Source organism: Notolepis coatsorum (assembly GCF_963971535.1).
Source record: "Notolepis coatsorum genome assembly, chromosome: 4".
Classification (NCBI taxonomy): Eukaryota; Metazoa; Chordata; class Actinopteri; order Aulopiformes; family Paralepididae; genus Notolepis; species Notolepis coatsorum.
This window is the reverse complement of record NC_140168.1, coordinates 4,420,356-4,439,445: the sequence shown is the minus strand read 5'-3', so window position 1 is coordinate 4,439,445 and position 19,090 is coordinate 4,420,356. Positions and strand designations below refer to the sequence as shown.

General features: G+C 46.6%; 1 protein-coding gene across 1 annotated transcript in view; it reads right to left on the bottom strand.

The window, feature by feature from the left end:
* Positions 1 to 2,252: 2,252 nt before the first annotated feature.
* The window catches only part of plekhg5b (pleckstrin homology domain containing, family G (with RhoGef domain) member 5b), a gene marked incomplete at its 5' end in the record, with an annotated part of 26,804 nt that continues 9,966 nt past the window's right edge, over positions 2,253 to 19,090 (bottom strand). The window contains 10 exons of the mRNA XM_084313324.1: positions 2,253 to 3,055; positions 3,176 to 3,566; positions 4,235 to 4,392; positions 5,737 to 5,852; positions 9,289 to 9,421; positions 10,152 to 10,271; positions 11,012 to 11,149; positions 12,694 to 12,843; positions 15,921 to 16,031; positions 18,409 to 18,609. Coding sequence (XP_084169450.1) covers positions 2,261 to 3,055; positions 3,176 to 3,566; positions 4,235 to 4,392; positions 5,737 to 5,852; positions 9,289 to 9,421; positions 10,152 to 10,271; positions 11,012 to 11,149; positions 12,694 to 12,843; positions 15,921 to 16,031; positions 18,409 to 18,609 — 2,313 coding nt within the window. The 3' untranslated portion in view covers positions 2,253 to 2,260. The remainder of the gene's footprint in view (positions 3,056 to 3,175; positions 3,567 to 4,234; positions 4,393 to 5,736; positions 5,853 to 9,288; positions 9,422 to 10,151; positions 10,272 to 11,011; positions 11,150 to 12,693; positions 12,844 to 15,920; positions 16,032 to 18,408; positions 18,610 to 19,090) is intronic.

Genomic DNA, 19,090 nt, shown 5'->3' with positions numbered 1-19,090 from the left:
GGGGGGGGGGGGAACAGAGAGGAGAAAGAGCTTTAGTCAACGAGACGGTTACAGCGAGGAACAAATCCTGCATCAGTACAGCCAGTGGTGTAGTGGACTCGAGTCCGGGTCCTGGACTGATCATCAGGAAGGACTCGTGACTCGACTTGGGACTTGAGCACCGATGACTCGGACCTGGACTCGAGCTTTTTTGAGCTTTGGACTTCGAGCTTTATGGAATACGCTGCAAGTAAAACTTTGTCTAGAAGAGGCACTTCCTACTGTGAATGCTTTTAAAGGTCTGCTACGATTAGCCCTTCACGAAACATGTAACTGTTTTACCCGATGCTATTGCTGATGTGATTATGCTCCTTGCCACTGCACAAGTGGCCTTCTGTATTTATATTTTATTTGTATGTTTTTTGTTTAATGCCCTTGTTTTTACGTTGAAACTTGTTGTGTGCCGTCGTGTTGGTCAGGACTCCCTGGAAGAAGAGATCTTGTATCTCAATGGGACATTCCTGGATAAATAAAGGATCAATAAAATAAAAATAAAAATTTACTGCATTCGGTCTCGGAAGGTGCAGACTCGGACTTAATCAATTAAGTTAATTGATAAATACAGTTATACAATACATTTGTTTGGCTATTGTGTCACAAGGTAAATAAACTCCCATTGCAATGGTGACCGCTGTGTCATTTATGTTTAAAGGGGAACTATTTGACTATTTCTTTCACTATTTGGGCACTTTTACACAATTCCTGTGAGTTTATGGAACATCTCTGTAATTATATATTTTTTTTAATTAATTGTTTTGTATTTCTAATCAAGTCTTCAAAAACAGCATTTTTCTACCTCAAGATCTTAAGCCGTTTTGAGCCTGGGCTCCAACCACAATGGTAAACCTGAACCACCGCCTGAACATTATCATGCAGCTGAGTCTCTCTGACATCACAAATCAGCACATTTTCAGATGACTCAGTTCAGTGAGGGTGAATATTGTGAGAGGAGAATTGGAAGAATGCGCCAATATGAGAATTAGAGACATAGATCATATTAATATAAGTCCACATAGCTAGGAAACAATGCTAAACACTGAAAAAGGCCATTTATAAGATAGTTCCCCTTTAATGTAGACCTTTTGTTATTTGTATGTCGGCTCTTTGACTGCCAGAGCGGAGGTGACTCAACCTCGATGACTTGGACTCGGACTTGGACTAGGGTAACGGGGACTCGACTCCGGCTCTTCTTTGGTGACTCGGACTTGGACTCGAACACTGGGGACTCGAGACTCGACCTCGAGATTTAGTGACTCGAACAACAACACTGACTGACGGCTAGCTAAGTTGTTGAACATGAAGTCTGAATAAAACACACGTGTGAATAATTGTGGTTATCCTCGGAAAAGACACGGTTCATATTTTAATCTTGTGTTTTCTTTTTTTCTTACCTCAAGTGAACTAAACTGAACGGTGCTGCTTATTAATAACAGTCGTCCATTCTACATGCACACACTCACCTTAAAACATTAGACACTTTTTAACACTACGCCGTATTTTATCTATTTATCACTGAAAGATTTGCACTACATCTCGACCTCATTTTTGCATTTGTTGCATTTTGTACTTGTAGTTTTGTATATTGTGTATTTTGTATGTATAGTGTACTGTTAGGTCTTTAGACTTTTTCTTTTTTACATTTCACTGTAATGTACATGTGACAAATAAAACAAAACTTGAACTTGAATATTATATACACAGTATAGATGATATTGTCCAGACTGAAGTTGAATGAAGATGTCGTGATCATCAACTTGGGAGTTTATGGTTTACATTAGGGATGTCCGATATTATCGGCCGATATCGGCATTAAAATGTGATATCGGAAAATATCGGTATCGGTTTTAATTTTTTTTTTCAAATTTCTTTATTTTATTTTTTATTTTTTTACATTTCTATAACCTTTATTTACCCAGGCAAGCAAGTAAGAACAAATTCTGATTTTATTTATTGTCAAAAGTATGCATAATGTTGTGTTAATTCCACAACAAGAGATATGTAATGTTAATTACCTGAAGTTATTCCATTTTTTGGGGGGGAAACCCTGCATATATAGGTATCGGTTGATATCGGTATCGGAAATTAAGAGTTGGACAATATCGGTATAGGTAAAAAAAGCCAATATCGAGCATCCCTAGTTTACATGCCTTTTATTTTACCCACTATGCATCACTGATCAGATGTGACAAATAAACGAAAAAAACGCGGCGGCGCGTGAGACTTACGATGCCGTGAGCGTGGAGTTGAGGACCAGCGTGGTGCGTATCCTGTAGAGCTGAGCCACCGTCAGCTTCTTGTGCTGCTTCCGCGTCGCCGGAGACTTCCTGCTCCTCCCGGGCGACTCCTCCTCCCCCCCCGCTCCCGTCTTCTCCTCCTCCTCCTCCTCCTCCTCCTCCTCCTCCTCCTCCGGAGAGGCAGGGGGGGGCGCCGTCGTCGTCTCTCCGTCGGAGCCGCCGCCACCGGCCTCCTCCGCCGCGGGGGGTTTCTTCCGCGCCCGCCCCCCGGCCTTCCTCCTCCTCCTCGACGACGACGGGGGCCCGCCGCGCGGCCTGTCCGACGAGAGGAGGAGGGGGGCGGCGTCCAGGCTGTCGTCGGAGCAGCGGTCCACGTCGCTGGAGAACAGCTCGGCGCAGCTCCGCCCGAGCTCCGACAGGCTCTTGCTGTGCGCCAGGTAGGCGGCGGAGGCATCGGCGGTGGCGGCGGCGCCCTTCTTCTCCCCGCCGCCACGCTTCGATCGGTGCCGAGGCTCGGAGGAGCCGGGACGCGGGGAGGCGGGCGCGTGGCCGTAGAGCCGCTGCAGCAGGTTGTCCTCGGAGCGCGACAGGCACAGGGAGGAGAACTTCTGGAGGCTGCGGAGCCGCGGCTGGACGGGGGGCCGTCGGCGAGGTTTGGACGACGACTGGACCACAGACAGCTGGGAGCCCAGCGACGCAGAGTCCTCCTCCTCCTCCTCCTCCATCGCTTCCTCCCTCCCCTCCTCCCGATCCGCCTCCCGTGCGTCTCTCTCCCCTCCCTCCTTCCCCTCCTCCCTCTCGTCTCTCTCCCCTCCCTCCTTCCCCTCCTCCCTCTCGTCTCTCTCCCCTCCCTCCTTGCCCTCCTCCCGCTCCCGTGCGTCTCTCTCCCCCTCCTCCTCCACCTCCTCCTCCTCCTCCTCCTCCGTGTCCTCCCCCTCGCTGTGGCCGTGCCGTGACCGCAGCTCCGTCAGGAGGGACTCCGGGGAGAGGGTACCGTAGGCGCTGTCCATGGAGAGCGAGCGGCACTGAGAGTCCAGCTCCGCTCCCTCCTCCTCCTGCACCCCCCCGGCCTCCCCCTCCTCCACAGGGTCAGCGCCGGGGTCGGTGGAGTCGGGGTCCCGGGGCTCCGTGGAGTCGGCCCGCTGGATCTGCTGGACCCTGCCGGGGGAGGGGGCGGGGGTCAGCAGGCCGGGGGGGCCCCCGGGGTCCGTGCTGGGGGTCGGGGTGTCCAGGTGGTCCGCCGGCCCGTCGATGTCCATCACCGACAGGGTCTCGGTGGAACCGTCCGACTGACTGGGGGACAGACAGAGGCCACAGGGAGTTGTCATTTACAAAGAAAGAAAGACTAAAAAAGTATTACTAGTGTCTGTCAGGCGATTCAAAAAATGTATCTAATTAATGACAGGATTTGTAATTAATTTATCTAATTAATCACATTTTAATCGCATAACCATTTTAGGCCTGATATTCTATATTCTATAATAATCATATTTCAAATGGCATGTGTCCCGGATGGCAGAAGTCAGTACTGTATCTACAAAACCTTCTGTTTAATCATCTTCCATCTATTAATTAGCTTAGATTTTTCAGGTCTGGTCAATTTGAGCACGGTGGTGTTATTCACAGTCAAAGATAAAAATTTTTTTTATTGATATTCTCATTTGGTTCATTACAATTTAGTCAAAATAAAATGTTCATTCAATCAATCACCGCGCAGATTGATTGATTGAATGAAAATTGTAATTAACAGATTGCAGAATGGGTACAATACAGTACGGCTCAATACACACAAGTGTTAAGGGGATGCAGACCAGAGAAAGACTTTCGTCTCGTTTACATCAGGGTCCCCCATTTTCAATTCATCGTGAGTTGTAAGTAAGGGTGCAACTAGCACCGTGCAATCCATTTTTTGTGGATCTGTTGTGCGTGTTGTTCTGCGTTGTTCTGTGCGTTGTTCCCACCTGGTGTTCTGCTGCTCTCTGTGCACCGGGCCCGGCGAGCTGGCGGTGGAGTTGCTGCTCTCATCTTCCTCCTCCTCCTCTTCCTCGCCCGCCAGACGTCTCTTCAGGCTGATCTGCTGGCGGAGAACCTCCTCGGTCCGGAGCCTCTGGAGCTGGTTCTGGAGAAGAAGAACACAGAGAGAGAGAAGATATTCAGTACAGAACTGTGGGTCTGTTCGGGACACCGAGCCTGGAAATGTTTCTTTTTTTACCTGGGAATCGATACCGGTACCCAACGGTACCTTTTTTTCTGTACTTTACTCTCCCTCTCTGAAGTCTAAACTTCACAACACACAATCTAAAACCCCTTACCTCCCTCTCCCAAACCCATCTTGTATCTCAATGGGACTTCCTGGTTAAACACATTTTAAAAAAGAAAGTAAAAAAAAAAGTGCGATTTATTTTTTTGTTTTTGCCATTTGATAATTGCATCATTTCCAAATCGCGATTTCGATTTAAAATCGATTAATCGTGCAGCCCTAACGCAGAGAGAAGACATTCACAATACATTCAGTACAGAACTACACTACTAGACTCTAAAAAACAAGCGGTGAATGTTATCACAGTATTCAACGGAGAAGGGAGCGTTTGTTTACACTCTTGTATCACGGTGGAATACACGTTTCTGATTGGCCGGAGGGCCACTGGTTAATTGCAGAGGAAGCCGAGTTGTTACAAAGGGGACTATCTAGTGGGCGGTTAGGTGGCCGAGCGGAGATTGCGTTCGTCACCAACCCCGGAGCTGTGAGCTGGATTCGCCTGTTCGAATCCAGCTCACAGCTCCGGGGTTGTCACCAGCTTGGCTGGCCGTTCACACTAATACAATTGGCTGTATTAGAGGGTGGGAGAAGCTGGCGGGGTGGGTCCGGGTCGTTGTAAACAGCGACTCCTACAGTTCGGTCGGGGCGCCTGCTAAGCGCGGATAGGATCTAAGGGGGGTAGTGTGATCCTTCCACACGCTACGCCCTCTCGATGAGAATCCGCGCTGCCAGGTGAAAAGAAGCGGTGATTGGCTGGACGTGTGTCGGAGGAAGCACGTGGTAGCCTCCACTCTCCCAGATGATCTGACTGTGGGGGGTAAGTGCGCAGCGACCAGGAAGGGACTGGGAATTGGCATAACGACTAACATTGGGATGGGAGAAAAATCGGAGGAAAATGGAGGGGGAAAAAGACCAATAAAAAAATAAAACAAAGGGGACTATCTCGCTGAAGTCGTCAGTGAACAAAGGACACTTAGCGCTAATATTTTACTCTCGAAAAGATAACAGACTAACAGGAAATATTTGTTTTGTCTTTGGCGAGTGGCCGCGATATAACGGAACACAGCGGGTTGACACAGTGTGCGGCAACTGACTATAATGCACTCAATTATCCCCCTCGCATTGCTTGGTTTCTCAATAACCTGGCCGCGTGGAGCCTCCCTGTATATCGTGGAACAGGTTGTCGTCACTGTGATTACTGACCTGAACATTGCTGATGGCATCTATCCAGCTTCGCCCCTGGGCGGCGCTGTTGGCTTGGAACGTGTAGGCTGCCACGGCACTCTTGAACTCGTTGAGGTAGATGAGAGTGAAGGAGCCTACGGGAGACAGAGAGAGTTAGAGAGTTAGCAGAGCATGAGAGAGTTAGTTAGTTAGCAGAGCATGAGAGAGTTAGAGAGTTAGCAGAGCATGAGAGAGTTAGAGAGTTAGTTAGCAGAGCATGAGAGAGTTAGAGTTAGTTAGCAGAGCATGAGAGAGTTAGAGAGTTAGCAGAGCATGAGAGAGTTAGAGTTAGTTAGCAGAGCATGAGAGTTAGTTAGTTAGCAGAGCATGAGATAGTTAGAGTTAGTTAGCAGAGCATGAGAGAGTTAGTTAGTTAGCAGAGCATGAGAGAGTTAGAGAGTTAGCAGAGCATGAGAGAGTTAGAGTTAGTTAGCAGAGCATGAGAGAGTTAGTTAGTTAGCAGAGCATGAGAGAGTTAGAGAGTTAGCAGAGCATGAGAGAGTTAGAGTTAGTTAGCAGAGCATGAGAGAGTTAGAGTTAGTTAGCAGAGCATGAGAGAGTTAGAGAGTTAGTTAGCAGAGCATGAGAGAGTTAGTTAGCAGAGCATGAGAGAGTTAGTTAGCAGAGCACGAGAGAGTTAGAGAGTTAGCAGAGTATGAGAGAGTTAGAGTTAGCAGAGCATGAGCGAGTTAGAGAGTTAGCAGAGCATGAGAGAGTTAGTTAGCAGAGCATGAGAGAGTTAGTTAGTTAGCAGAGCATGAGAGAGTTAGTTAGCAGAGCATGAGAGAGTTAGAGAGTTAGCAGAGCATGAGCGAGTTAGAGAGTTAGCAGAGCATGAGAGAGTTAGTTAGCAGAGCATGAGAGAGTTAGTTAGTTAGCAGAGCATGAGAGAGTTAGAGAGTTAGCAGAGCATGAGAGAGTTAGAGTTAGCAGAGCATGAGAGAGTTAGAGAGTTAGCAGAGCATGAGAGAGTTAGAGAGTTAGCAGAGCATGAGAGAGTTAGAGTTAGCAGAGCATGAGAGAGTTAGTTAGCAGAGCATGACAGAGTTAGTTAGCAGAGCATGACAGAGTTAGTTAGCAGAGCATGAGAGAGTTAGAGTTAGCAGAGCATGAGAGAGTTAGTTAGCAGAGCATGAGAGAGTTAGTTAGCAGAGCATGAGAGTTAGTTAGCAGAGCATGAGAGAGTTAGAGTTAGCAGAGCATGAGAGAGTTAGTTAGCAGAGCATGAGAGAGTTAGTTAGCAGAGCATGAGAGAGTTAGAGAGTTAGCAGAGCATGAGAGAGTTAGAGAGTTAGTTAGCAGAGCATGAGAGTTAGTTAGCAGAGCATGAGAGAGTTAGTTAGCAGAGCATGAGAGAGTTAGTTAGCAGAGCATGAGAGAGTTAGTTAGCAGAGCATGAGAGAGTTAGAGTTAGCAGAGCATGAGAGAGTTAGAGTTAGCAGAGCATGAGAGTTAGAGAGTTAGCAGAGCATGAGAGAGTTAGAGTTAGCAGAGCATGAGAGAGTTAGTTAGCAGAGCATGAGAGAGTTAGAAATTATGTTTTTAAGTTGCAGGAAATAACTCCCTTTTGCCTGCCAAGCGGGTGAGCACAGCCCCTCTCCAGACCACCCCCTAGTTGCGACCACCTTGTTTGAAAAGCCCTGCATATATATACAGTACAGTAGTACATACAGTACAATAAGCGTAAATAAATGGGAGTATAAATTTGCAGGTGTGGAAAAGAAAGAATATCTTTGCAGGGTTTTACAGGACGTGCAGAGTTTATGCACAACATGTCATGTAACCGGCTCCAGGCCGCATGGGGGCGCTGTGATCGACGACGAGATTAGCCCATAAGGAAGCGCGCATGGTGGCTGTGTGGGGTAACGGAACGTAGACCAATCTCAGTCACTCTTATTGTCTGGGCCCAAATTCGGTCACGCCCCATTTTGCTCGACATCCAGGCTTTTTTTACCGTCAGCGTTTGGGAATTTCATGTCGACAGGTAGATGAAGTGAAATTATACTTATTTTAGAATATATATATCAAATTTCATGAGTATTCATCTATATTTAGTCATCTAAAGACTATTAGATATGAACCTATGTACCAGTAAAAAGTGGGAATCTCTAGAATGTGTTTTGGGCGACGGTGTTTACGGAAGTGCGGGTCTCAAGTTGACGTTATACTATAACTCACACAACACTTTCTGTTGTCAGTAGATGGCAGCATTGGTTTAAAATTAAAAGGTGAAAATGTGAAAACTACAAAATTAATACAATTCCCAAGACCTTTAGCACAGGTCACAGGTCACTGGGACGCGTCTATTCTTTGACGCGATCTGAACAGCGTTAAACTATTAACGGGACCCGAGTACAGTGATCGAGAATGGTCACCCAATTATCTTAACAAAAGTGCATCGTTAGCATTATGTTTGTCGTCTAAACGGGAACATAATGGTACAATTTAAGATTTGAATGTCGTCCGCATATAAAGGACAAATAAAACGTTGTTAATTTGTAAGAAACCTCAATGAAAACGGCGCAGGGTAAGTTATATTCGCTATTGTTATGATAATGTTATAGAATTCTATAAAAACGTGGACGCATAGGCGGCTACGTGGCGTAGTGGGCAAGGCGCTCGCCACGAAATGCTGGAGACGCTGGGCTCGTCAGTTCGAGCCCAGCGCTCCACATTTGCTTTCAGTTTAGCTGGTCGTCCGTACTAATACACATTGGCCGTATTAGGGGGTGGGAAACTGATGGGTGGGGATCGGGCGTTGTGGACAGCGACTCCTACAGGTCGGTTGGTGCGCCTGCGCAGTAGAATCAGGAAGTGTCGGGGGCAGCGTGAGCCTCCCACGCGTTACTCCTCGCCACTGAGAGATCGAGCTGCGCAGGTGAAAAGATGCGACTGCTGTTACCTCAAGTACCGGAGGGGACTTGACTTGTGCTATGTATGACTTAGTCCACATTGCAGCCGGCTTGTGGGAGGCAAGAAACAGCGTCCGTGACAGGGGAGGGTTGGATTGGATGATACGAAATTGGGATGGGAGAAAAATATAGAAAATGGGAGAAAAAGTGGATAAAAAAAAAAAGGTACACAACACTTTCTGTTGTCAGTAGATGGCAGCATTGGTTTAAAATGAAAAGGTGAAAATGTGAAAACTACAAAATTAATACAATTCCCAAGACCTTTAGATCTGAACAGCGTTAAACTATTAACGGGACCCGAGTACAGTGATCGAGAATGGTCACCCAATTATCTTAACAAAAGTGCATCGTTAGCATTATGTTTGTCGTCTAAACGGGAACATAATGGTACAATTTAAGATTTGAACGTCATCCGCATATAAAGGGCAAATAAATAAAACATCGTTAATTTGTAAGAAACCTCAATGAAAACGGCGCAGGGTAAGTTATATTCGCTATTGTTATGAAAACGTGATAGAATCCTATAAAAACGTGGACGCATTTGGTCACCGTGACGTTAAGCGGAGCCTCATCCGCGTGGTTTCCCTTCTTCCTCCGCGTCCGTCCGTCACACACTCACCGGGATCTTTGAGCTCCTTGCAGATGACGTTGTGCATGAGCAGCGGCTGCCGGATCACCTTCACCTTCTCCAGCCGCTTCACCGGCTTGGTGATGAGCAGCAGGTCGGTGAACAGGAAGCAGTAGACCTCCATCTGAGCGGGAAGAACACACAACGTGTCGACACACAAGAAGAACGTTGTTGTGACACGTTTGCAATGTAAAAACACGGAGCTGTGATCCGCGGAGATGAAGCGAGTGCAAAGCTATTGCAAAAGCGCTGATGACACGCGAGCCGTGTCTGATACCGGGGGGGGGGGGGGGGGGGGGGGGCGTGGGATTTATAAGCGGTGATAAGAATATACATTTTGCATATCTAATCTGTAGGGCTGTCCCCCGACTAAGGATTTGGTTAGTCGACTATTAGTAAAAAAAATTAAAAAAAAGTATAATATTTTTTTTCTTTTCTTTATCATTCCATTTGGGCTGTGGGGGTGCTTAATGTCTGAAGGAGTCGACTGAAGGCTTCTTGTCCTCTGTGCAAAAGCATGCAATTGGTCCACTGATGGATACATCTTGATATTTGTCTAGTCTAGTGTGTTCATTAGACGGGTGAAATCCTCTTTCAGTGCCTCTGTGCCTGTTTTCGTAGGCAGTTAGCCTCTGGTATGCGTGCCATTAGCGTTAGCCATGCTGCTAGTCCTCTTTTCTTTTGGAAAGAATGATACAAAAAATATAAAAAAAAATTAAATAATATTTTTTTAAATGTTTGTAGATTATTCGACTAAGAGGTTGGCTAGTCGACTACGGCTCCTTTCGACAGATTAGTCGACTATTCGACTAATAGGGGTCAGCCCTACTAATCTGTGAAGGAATTCCTCTTACCCTGCTGTCTTTGCCCTCTTTCATTCTCAGCGCGGCCTCTAGGTGGAGCTCTCGGGTCTCCTCTGGTGACGTGCCCTTCATGGGAGCCATCAGGTCGAAGCAGCTGTATTCCTTAAGGATCTGAGAGAGAGAGAGAGAGAGAGAGAGAGAGAGAGACGCAGAGTTAAAGATAAAGACCATTATACATGTGGTGGTATATTATTCACAGACATTCTCGGAAGATGAGAGAAATACGCTTTTTGGAACTTTCTGAACCCATCATAACAGCAGAATGTAGGACTGAACAGAAAGAAGCATTTTGAATAAAAGTATTCTGTACTTCTGTATGACAACTAATAAAGAAACTTGAAACTTGACTATTCTACTCCAATACAAAGACAACAAACCTTTTACCAACAATCAAAATAATCATATTGACCTCTTGTCTTAGTGTTAAGTCCCTTGTATCGAGAGCTGGCAGGGTATCTGCCGGTTTCAACAAGTTCAATTTAAGACAGTTTAAGACCTTTTTAAATACCAAGAGCTAAATCTAATACCAATTTCACGACCATACTAGCAAAAAAAGCTCCCGGTAGCCCCGCACGTCTTAATGTTGTTAAGTCCCTTGTATGGAGAGCTGGGTCAATCAACGAGAGAATAAAAGCCCATTGGCTTACGTCTGGATCACAGATTGGGCCTTTAAGGACCGGATAGGTCTCAAATTACTTCTCGTTTCGCTCTTGTTTACATCCACGCTTCCTCGCGTGCCGCTCGTTCCCCAGATTCCCCGGTGCCTCTCCCTCTCTCTCTCTCTCCCTCTCTCCCTCTCTCCCTCTCTCTCTCTCTCTCTCTCTCTCTGCACGACGTCATCGTGAGCTCACCTTCTCCACCTCCTCACTGCTGCCCTCCACCGCCTCGTACGACTCGATGCGGGAGGAGATGGTGGCCAGCTTCTGGCGCTCCTGCCGCTGCCTCATCTGGGAGTCCACGCTGTTGATGAAGCCCTCCACCGAGGCCACCTGGGAGGGAGAGAGACGGGACGGGACGCGGCTTAACGCACTGAGTTCAGTAGTAGGGCCGTCTTAAATACTTCGAAGCTTCGTTCGATGGGCATGGGATTCGAATATGAAAATAAAATTCGATTATTAAAAAAAAAAAAAATATGATATTTTTTTTTGTGTGCAAAATCAACTCTGCCTCTCTTTGTTAACTACAACAAGCGATGCTGTTTGTTATTTAAGATGAGGTCGGACTCGGCACCGACGGATCTGTGTTCATTGTGCTGCTTTTATAAAGCCTCAAATGACGGCTTACAATATTTCATGAAAGCAAAGTGGTTTTGTTTGTCTAAGATTTTAAAAATGCTTACACTTTACAGCACTGACAAAGTTGAACAAAGTGCTGTACAAGTCCCACAACATAAAACAAATAATAATAATAATAAAAAAAAATATATTATAATAATTCTTTTTTTTATTTTTGATCTCGAAGCTTCGAATTAAGATCGAATCTCGGCCCCGAAGCTTCGAATTCCAAAAAGAATTCGAAGGTCAGCCCTAGAGTTCAGGCCGTGGATCCAAGCGCCTCGCTGTCGAAACACAGAGTGACGTTCCATGGGAGGCGGCGTGATGCAACACATATCATCATCTCATTTTATTCCCATTATTTATTTAAAAATAGGGACAATGCACATTAATGAACATTTATATGTAAACATGCCAGATTGTAGATATATACGTTTCCCTCTGTGGTCCCTTTGCAGGTTGATGTGAACACAATAAACATGCAAAGAACATGCAATGCAATGCAAAGACAATGAACAATAAAGACAATAAACAATGTACATAACCATGCAGTACAAAGACCGCAAAGACAATGAACAAAAAAACATAAACAAATGTACATAACCTTATTACAACAACACTCTGACATGACGATACACAGGACTAATTGACACAAACAATGTACACTGTATGGTGACTGCTCTTAAAAACCTATGTGTATGTTATGTACAGTAGGCAATATTGCATGTATGTATGTATGTATGTATGTATGTATGTATGTATGTATGTATGTATGTATGTATGTGTCTGTGTGTGTACAATGCTAGGCAAGGCATGTGAACCATAAACTCCAAGTTGATGATCACATAATTATGAAATGTTCTTGTATATATATATATTTTTTTGTTTTATTTTTTGTTTTGTTTTATATTCTCAAAAAACACCCCATTTTCATTCAACTTCAGTCTGGAGAATATAATGTATATACTATGAATATCAGCCATGAGGATTAACCCTTTCACTGCCACACGACAGAAGGTTAGCCCTTTACTATCACACAACCGACGGCGATGCTCCATCATTAGCATCATTAGCTCCGCATCCGCGGAGCTAATGATGCTAATGATGGAGCACCGCCGTCGGTTGTGTGATAGTAAAGGGCTAACCTTCTGTATTGTCACAGTGAAGTGAAAGGGTTAACCGGCTGTCGTGTGGCAGTGAAAGGGTTCAAAAGGTCCAACGTCAGCAGTACTACGTCCAGAGTGTCCCCTCTCTCTCACCATGCTGCTGACGATGTCCCGCGACGCCGGCTCGTCCGTCTTCTTGTGGACGCTCTTGAGCAGCAGGGGGTACTTGGTGAGCCTCTGGTGAGGCTTGGCCAGCATGTCGGACAGCTTCAGACGGTTACACTGCTTGTTGGTCTCTGCCCACTAGAGGGAGACAGACGTTCACATTTAGTCATTTTAGCCCAAACACTTTTATCCAAAGCAACTCATTTATGACAAGTCAGCAGGAAGGGAGCTTGAGTAACAATGTTCATCAAACAGTGTTGAAACTTGAGTGCCACAGTGTTTGAGTGCATAGTAGTAGAGACTTATTATTAGTATAGTAGGTAGTAATATTATAGACATGGAAGATTATTTAGTGGAAGAGTGCATGACCAGTAGAAGGTGTTTTCTATTTAATTTTTTTGTTCTTCATTTCAGATATTGATCGAAGAAGTGTGTTTTTAGTCGACGGACGGAGAAGAGACCAGACCAGCGGGACGTCGTGTGGGATCTGAGGGACACTGTGACCGAGATCTCTGTCGACATTCACTAGTTTGAACAGGAAGTCCCCTGAAAACTTAGTGCGATATTCTGCAAAAGTAGGCATTTTCCTAAAGTTTCTTTTTTTTTGTGTGTGTCTGCGTCATTGGCATGGATACTGTTTTTCTCATACACTCATTAAACCTCTATGATTAGGGAATACAATCTACGGTAGATATTTAGGTTCATCCACACAGGATTAATTCAATCTTCTTTATACTTTCTTTCAATTTAACGCAATTTAAATGTCCTTTTAACCCTTTCACTGCCACACTACAGAAGGTTAACCCTTTACGGTTACCGGCGGTAGTGTAATAGTAAAGGGTTAACCTTCTGTAGTGTGGCAGTTGTGTGTGGCAGTGAAAGGGTTAACCTTCTGTGTATTGTCACTGTGAAAGGGTTAACCGTTTGGTAGTGCGGCAGTGAAAGGGTTAAAAAGACATACATGCCCTTGACATACATGTCTGTGAGCACCAGGGGCCCTGCCCTTGACATACATGTCTGTGAGCACCAGAGGGCGCCCTGCCCTTGACATACATGTCTGTGAGCACCAGAGGGCGCCCTGCCCTTGACATACATGTCTGTGAGCACCAGAGGGCGCCCTGCCCTTGACATACATGTCTGTGAGCACCAGAGAGGCCATGCCCTTGACATACATGTCTGTGAGCACCAGAGGGCGCCCTGCCCTTGACATACATGTCTGTGAGGACCAGAGGGCGCCATGCCCTTGACATACATGTCTGTGAGCACCAGAGGGCGCCCTGCCCTTGACATACATGTGTGAGGATCAGAGGGGCCCTGCCCTTGACATACATGTGTGTGAGGATCAGAGGGGCCATGCCCTTGACATACATGTCTGTGAGCACCAGAGAGGCCATGCCCTTGACATACATGTCTGTGAGCACCAGAGAGGCCATGCCCTTGACATACATGTCTGTGAGCACCAGAGAGGCCATGCCCTTGACATACATGTCTGTGAGCACCAGAGGGCGCCCTGCCCTTGACATACATGTCTGTGAGCGCCAGGGGGCGCCCTGCCCTTGACATACATGTCTGTGAGCACCAGAGGGGCCCTGCCCTTGACATACATGTCTGTGAGCACCAGAGGGGCCCTGCCCTTGACATACATGTCTGTGAGCACCAGAGGGCGCCCTGCCCTTGACATACATGTCTGTGAGCACCAGAGGGCGCCCTGCCCTTGACATACATGTCTGTGAGCACCAGAGGGGCCCTGCCCTTGACATACATGTCTGTGAGCACCAGAGGGCGCCCTGCCCTTGACATACATGTCTGTGAGCACCAGGGGGCGCCCTGCCCTTGACATACATGTCTGTGAGCACCAGAGGGGCCCTGCCCTTGACATACATGTCTGTGAGCACCAGAGGGGCCCTGCCCTTGACATACATGTCTGTGAGCACCAGGGGGGCGCCCTGCCCTTGACATACATGTCTGTGAGCACCAGAGAGGCCCTGCCCTTGACATACATGTCTGTGAGCACCAGAGGGCGCCCTGCCCTTGACATACATGTCTGTGAGCACCAGAGGGCGCCCTGCCCTTGACATACATGTCTGTGAGCACCAGAGGGGCCCTGCCCTTGACATACATGTCTGTGAGCACCAGAGGGCGCCCTGCCCTTGACATACATGTCTGTGAGCACCAGAGGGGCCCTGCCCTTGACATACATGTCTGTGAGCACCAGAGGGGCCCTGCCCTTGACATACATGTCTGTGAGCACCAGGGGGGCGCCCTGCCCTTGACATACATGTCTGTGAGCACCAGAGAGGCCCTGCCCTTGACATACATGTCTGTGAGCACCAGAGGGCGCCCTGCCCTTGACATACATGTCTGTGAGCACCAGAGGGCGCCCTGCCCTTGACATACATGTCTGTGAGCACCAGAGAGGCCCTGCCCTTGACATACATGTCTGTGAGCACCAGAGGGGCCCTGCCCTTGACATACATGTCTGTGAGCACCAGAGGGCGCCCTGCCCTTGACATACATGTCTGTGAGCACCAGAGAGGCCCTGCCCTTGACATACATGTCTGTGAGCACCAGAGGGCGCCCTGCCCTTGACATACATGTCTGTGAGCACCAGAGAGGCCCTGCCCTTGACATACTGTACATGTCTTTTTTTTTATTTTTTTAAACTTTTTCTCCTCCTGTTTTTCTGTGTTTTTCTCCCATCCCCATTTCTAGTCGTTATGCCAATTCCCCCCCTCCCCTTCCTGGCCGCTGCTCGCATGTGCCCCCCACTGGTCGGTCTAGGGAGCCCTGAAGTCTATCACATGCTTCCTCCGAGACATAGGAGACAGCCAGCAGCATCTTTTTTTACCTGCCAGCGGCGGACTCTCATTGGGCGAGGTGTAACGTGTGGGAGGCTCACACTACCCTCACACCATCTCCCTCCCTCGCTGTGCAGGGCGCCCTGACCGACCTGTAGGAGTCGCTGTTTTACAACGACCAGAATACCACCCCACCCCACCGGCTTCCCTCCCGCTGACTCTGCCAATCGAGCCAGTATGACGGCCGGCCCCAAGCCGCGGAGGCAACGCCGACAGCCGGATTCGATACCAGTGTGTCTCTCGCGTTGGTGACGACTATAGCGCTTAGACCGCTGCGCCACCCAGCCGCCTCTTGACCATACATGTCTGTGAGCACCAGGGGGCGCCCTCGAGGCAGCAGCAGGCAGAGCGACTGACCGTGACGTAGATCCTGAAGTGCTCGTTGTCGCGCAGCAGCGAGCGCATGTTCTCCATGCAGGCCTCCTCCTCCATGCAGTAGCGGATGTACGGCTGGAACCTGGAGGCAAACTGGACACGCAAGACACAAACAGAGGCATGTGTGTTAGAGATATTAATATCCACATGTGCGGAAAACACTGGGGTCTACAAGCAGCCCTGCGAGATTCATATATTATATATACCGTCGCTGCAAGCCTAAATAGATAGTCTGTGTAGCTATTCTAAAGCCCCAATCAGTGATTTTGTGACCGCATCAACGCGCTGGGTATATATATATTCACATGCGTTCTTGAATAGTCTGATCTTGCAAATACAATGATTCCAAAATTATTCAAATAGTTTGGAACGCTATTTTTTTTTTTGTTTGATCTCACCGTAAAGCAGAATATATAGAAGTCTTATTCTACTACATTTTCGAACATTACCGACATAAATTTAAATATCTTATATAGCCACAAAATACAATTGAAAACTCCTATTCACCCGTTGCGTTTGTAAATTAATCAACTAAAGAATAAAAAAACATGTCTCCGTTGCTTTTGTTTAGTTTTGCTAGTGGGGCCGTTACCGTGTGGATCACGGATCACTGATGATATCTACGGCCTGCGGGCTTCAAGGGTCGATGTTTCTCATACACACATTTATTCTTGGCAGACAAACACGACATACAAAGTAAATTATCTTATCTTGTTTATGCCCATCTTTATATATTTATTCTTACTGTGTATATATATATATATATATATATATATATATATATATATATATATATATATATATATATATATATCTGTCTGTACATACCTGCATATAATCCTTTTTACATGTCTGTAGATACTAGGGATGCTCGATATTGGCTTTTTTACCGATACCGATATTCCGATATTGTCCAACTCTTAATTTCGATACCGATACCGATACCGATATCAACCGATACCGATATATGCAGGGTTTCCCCCCAAAAAAACGGAATAATTTCAGGTAACTAATAATTTCACTGGATGCATTCAAAAGGCTTTCTAAATGTAAGCATTATCTGTGCAAAATATGATAATTAAAAAAGTAAAAATTAACATTACATATCTCTTGTTGTTGAATTAAACCAAAATGCATACTTTTGACAATAAATAAAATAAGAATTGGTTCTTACTTGCTTGCCTGGGTAAATAAAGGTTAAAAAAAAAAAAAAAAAAAAAAAAAAAAAATTTTACCGATACCGATATTTTCCGATATCACATTTTACTGCCGATATCGGCCGATAATATCGGTCGGCCGATAATATCGGACATCCCTAGTAGATACTATATCTATATATCTGTACATATCCCTTACCTACTCTTACTAGTTACGCTGCTGGCCAGTATGACTTACTACCATAGTGTCTTTTTCACCTGTATCACTGTACATATTAATACTACAACTCTGTACATACATCTGATTAGCACTATTACTCAGTAGTACTAATTTATATATTTTATACCAGGTTTAATCACCTCCTGTACATTGTCTATCACTGTTGCACTTGAGTGTTACATTTGCACTCTGGTTGGATGCCAAACCTCTTAGTTGTACGGTACTTGTGCTGCGTGATGACACTACAATTTAATCTAATCTAATATAAGAGACAGAGACAGAGAGAGAGAGAGAGATGCAATTGACCTACCTCAAGCCACACCCTCTTTTCCCGATCCTTCAATCACAACTGCCATTGTGATTGGGAGCAGGGGTTGCAGTCGTAATATGGGCGGAGGCCAAACGGTATCCTATTATTATGCAAAGTCTAGGCACTTATCACCTAGACTTTGCATAATAATAGGATGCGCGCACTTCGAAGCCCAAACGCCGTTTGACCGCGGTTGCCCAGCACTGCACCACTGATTGGGAGGATCAGGAAAAGAGGGTGGGGCTTGAGGTAGGTGGTACCATAGATATATATAGAACACTAGATAGCTTAAGGCGGAGTCACCAGCGTCACTGAACCGCCGCCATCTTGCTCGAGTCAGCCTTGAGTGAGAGTGAGTGAGCTGCACAGACAAAAATACTCATAACTCGCTGAAATATTGACGGATTTACAAACGGTTTGGTTTATTACAAGCATTATTAACGTGGCTATGATTCAAGCGGTTTGTAAAAAAAAAACATCTTTAAAAAAAAACATTTGTATAAGTATGCAGTATCATAACTACATCTTTGATGTTTATAGCAAACCAGCCCGTTTGTAAATCCGTCAATATTTCAGCGAGTTATGAGTATTTTTGTCTGTGCAGATCACTCACCCTCACTCAAGGCTGACTCGAGCAAGATGGCGGCCCTACGACGACGTCGCTCTCCATTGGCCGGCAGCGCGGGTAAGCTATCTAGTGTTCTATATATATATCTATGGGTGGTACTGCGCTCGTGCCGCACGAAGACAGTGTGCGCCTGAACGCGCTCCGCTGTGCCTCACCGTCTGGAAGCCGCGGTGGAGGTCCGTGGGGTCCAGCAGCGCCCTGTTCTGCCGGGCCTTCTCCAGGGCCGGGAGCATCACCTGGTTCCACAGGGCCGTGTGGAGGCTCACTATCTCCTGGATGTTACTGAAGAGCTTGGCGGGCTCCACCTCGGTCAGCAGGCCGCTCTCCTGGAGGTTCAGCAGGCAGGACAGGAACAGCTGGACGGGGAGGAAGAGGAGAGGAGAAGAGGAGAGGAGGAGAGGAGAGGAGAGGAGAGGAGGAGAGAGGAGGGGAGAAGAGAAGAGAAGGAGGAGAAGGGGAGAGGAGAGGAGAGGAGAGGAGGGGAGGAGGAGAGGAGGAGGAGAAGGGGAGAGGAGAGGGGGAGAGGAGAGGAGACGAGGAGAAGGAGGGGAGGAGGAGAAGAGGAGAGGAGAGGAGGGGAGAAGAGAAGAGAAGGAGGAGAAGGGAGAGGAGAGGAGAGGGGGAGAGGAGAGGAGACGAGGAGAAGGAGGAGAGGAGGAGAGGAGGAGGAGGAGAGGGGGAGAGGAGAGGAGACGAGGAGAAGAGAAGAGGAAGAAGAAGATGAGAAGAGAAGAGGAGAAGATGAGAAGAGGAGAGGAGAGAAGAGGAGAATAGAAGAGAAGAGGAGATGAGGAGAGAAGAGGAGAGAAGAGGAGAGAAGAGGAGAAGAGGAGAGAA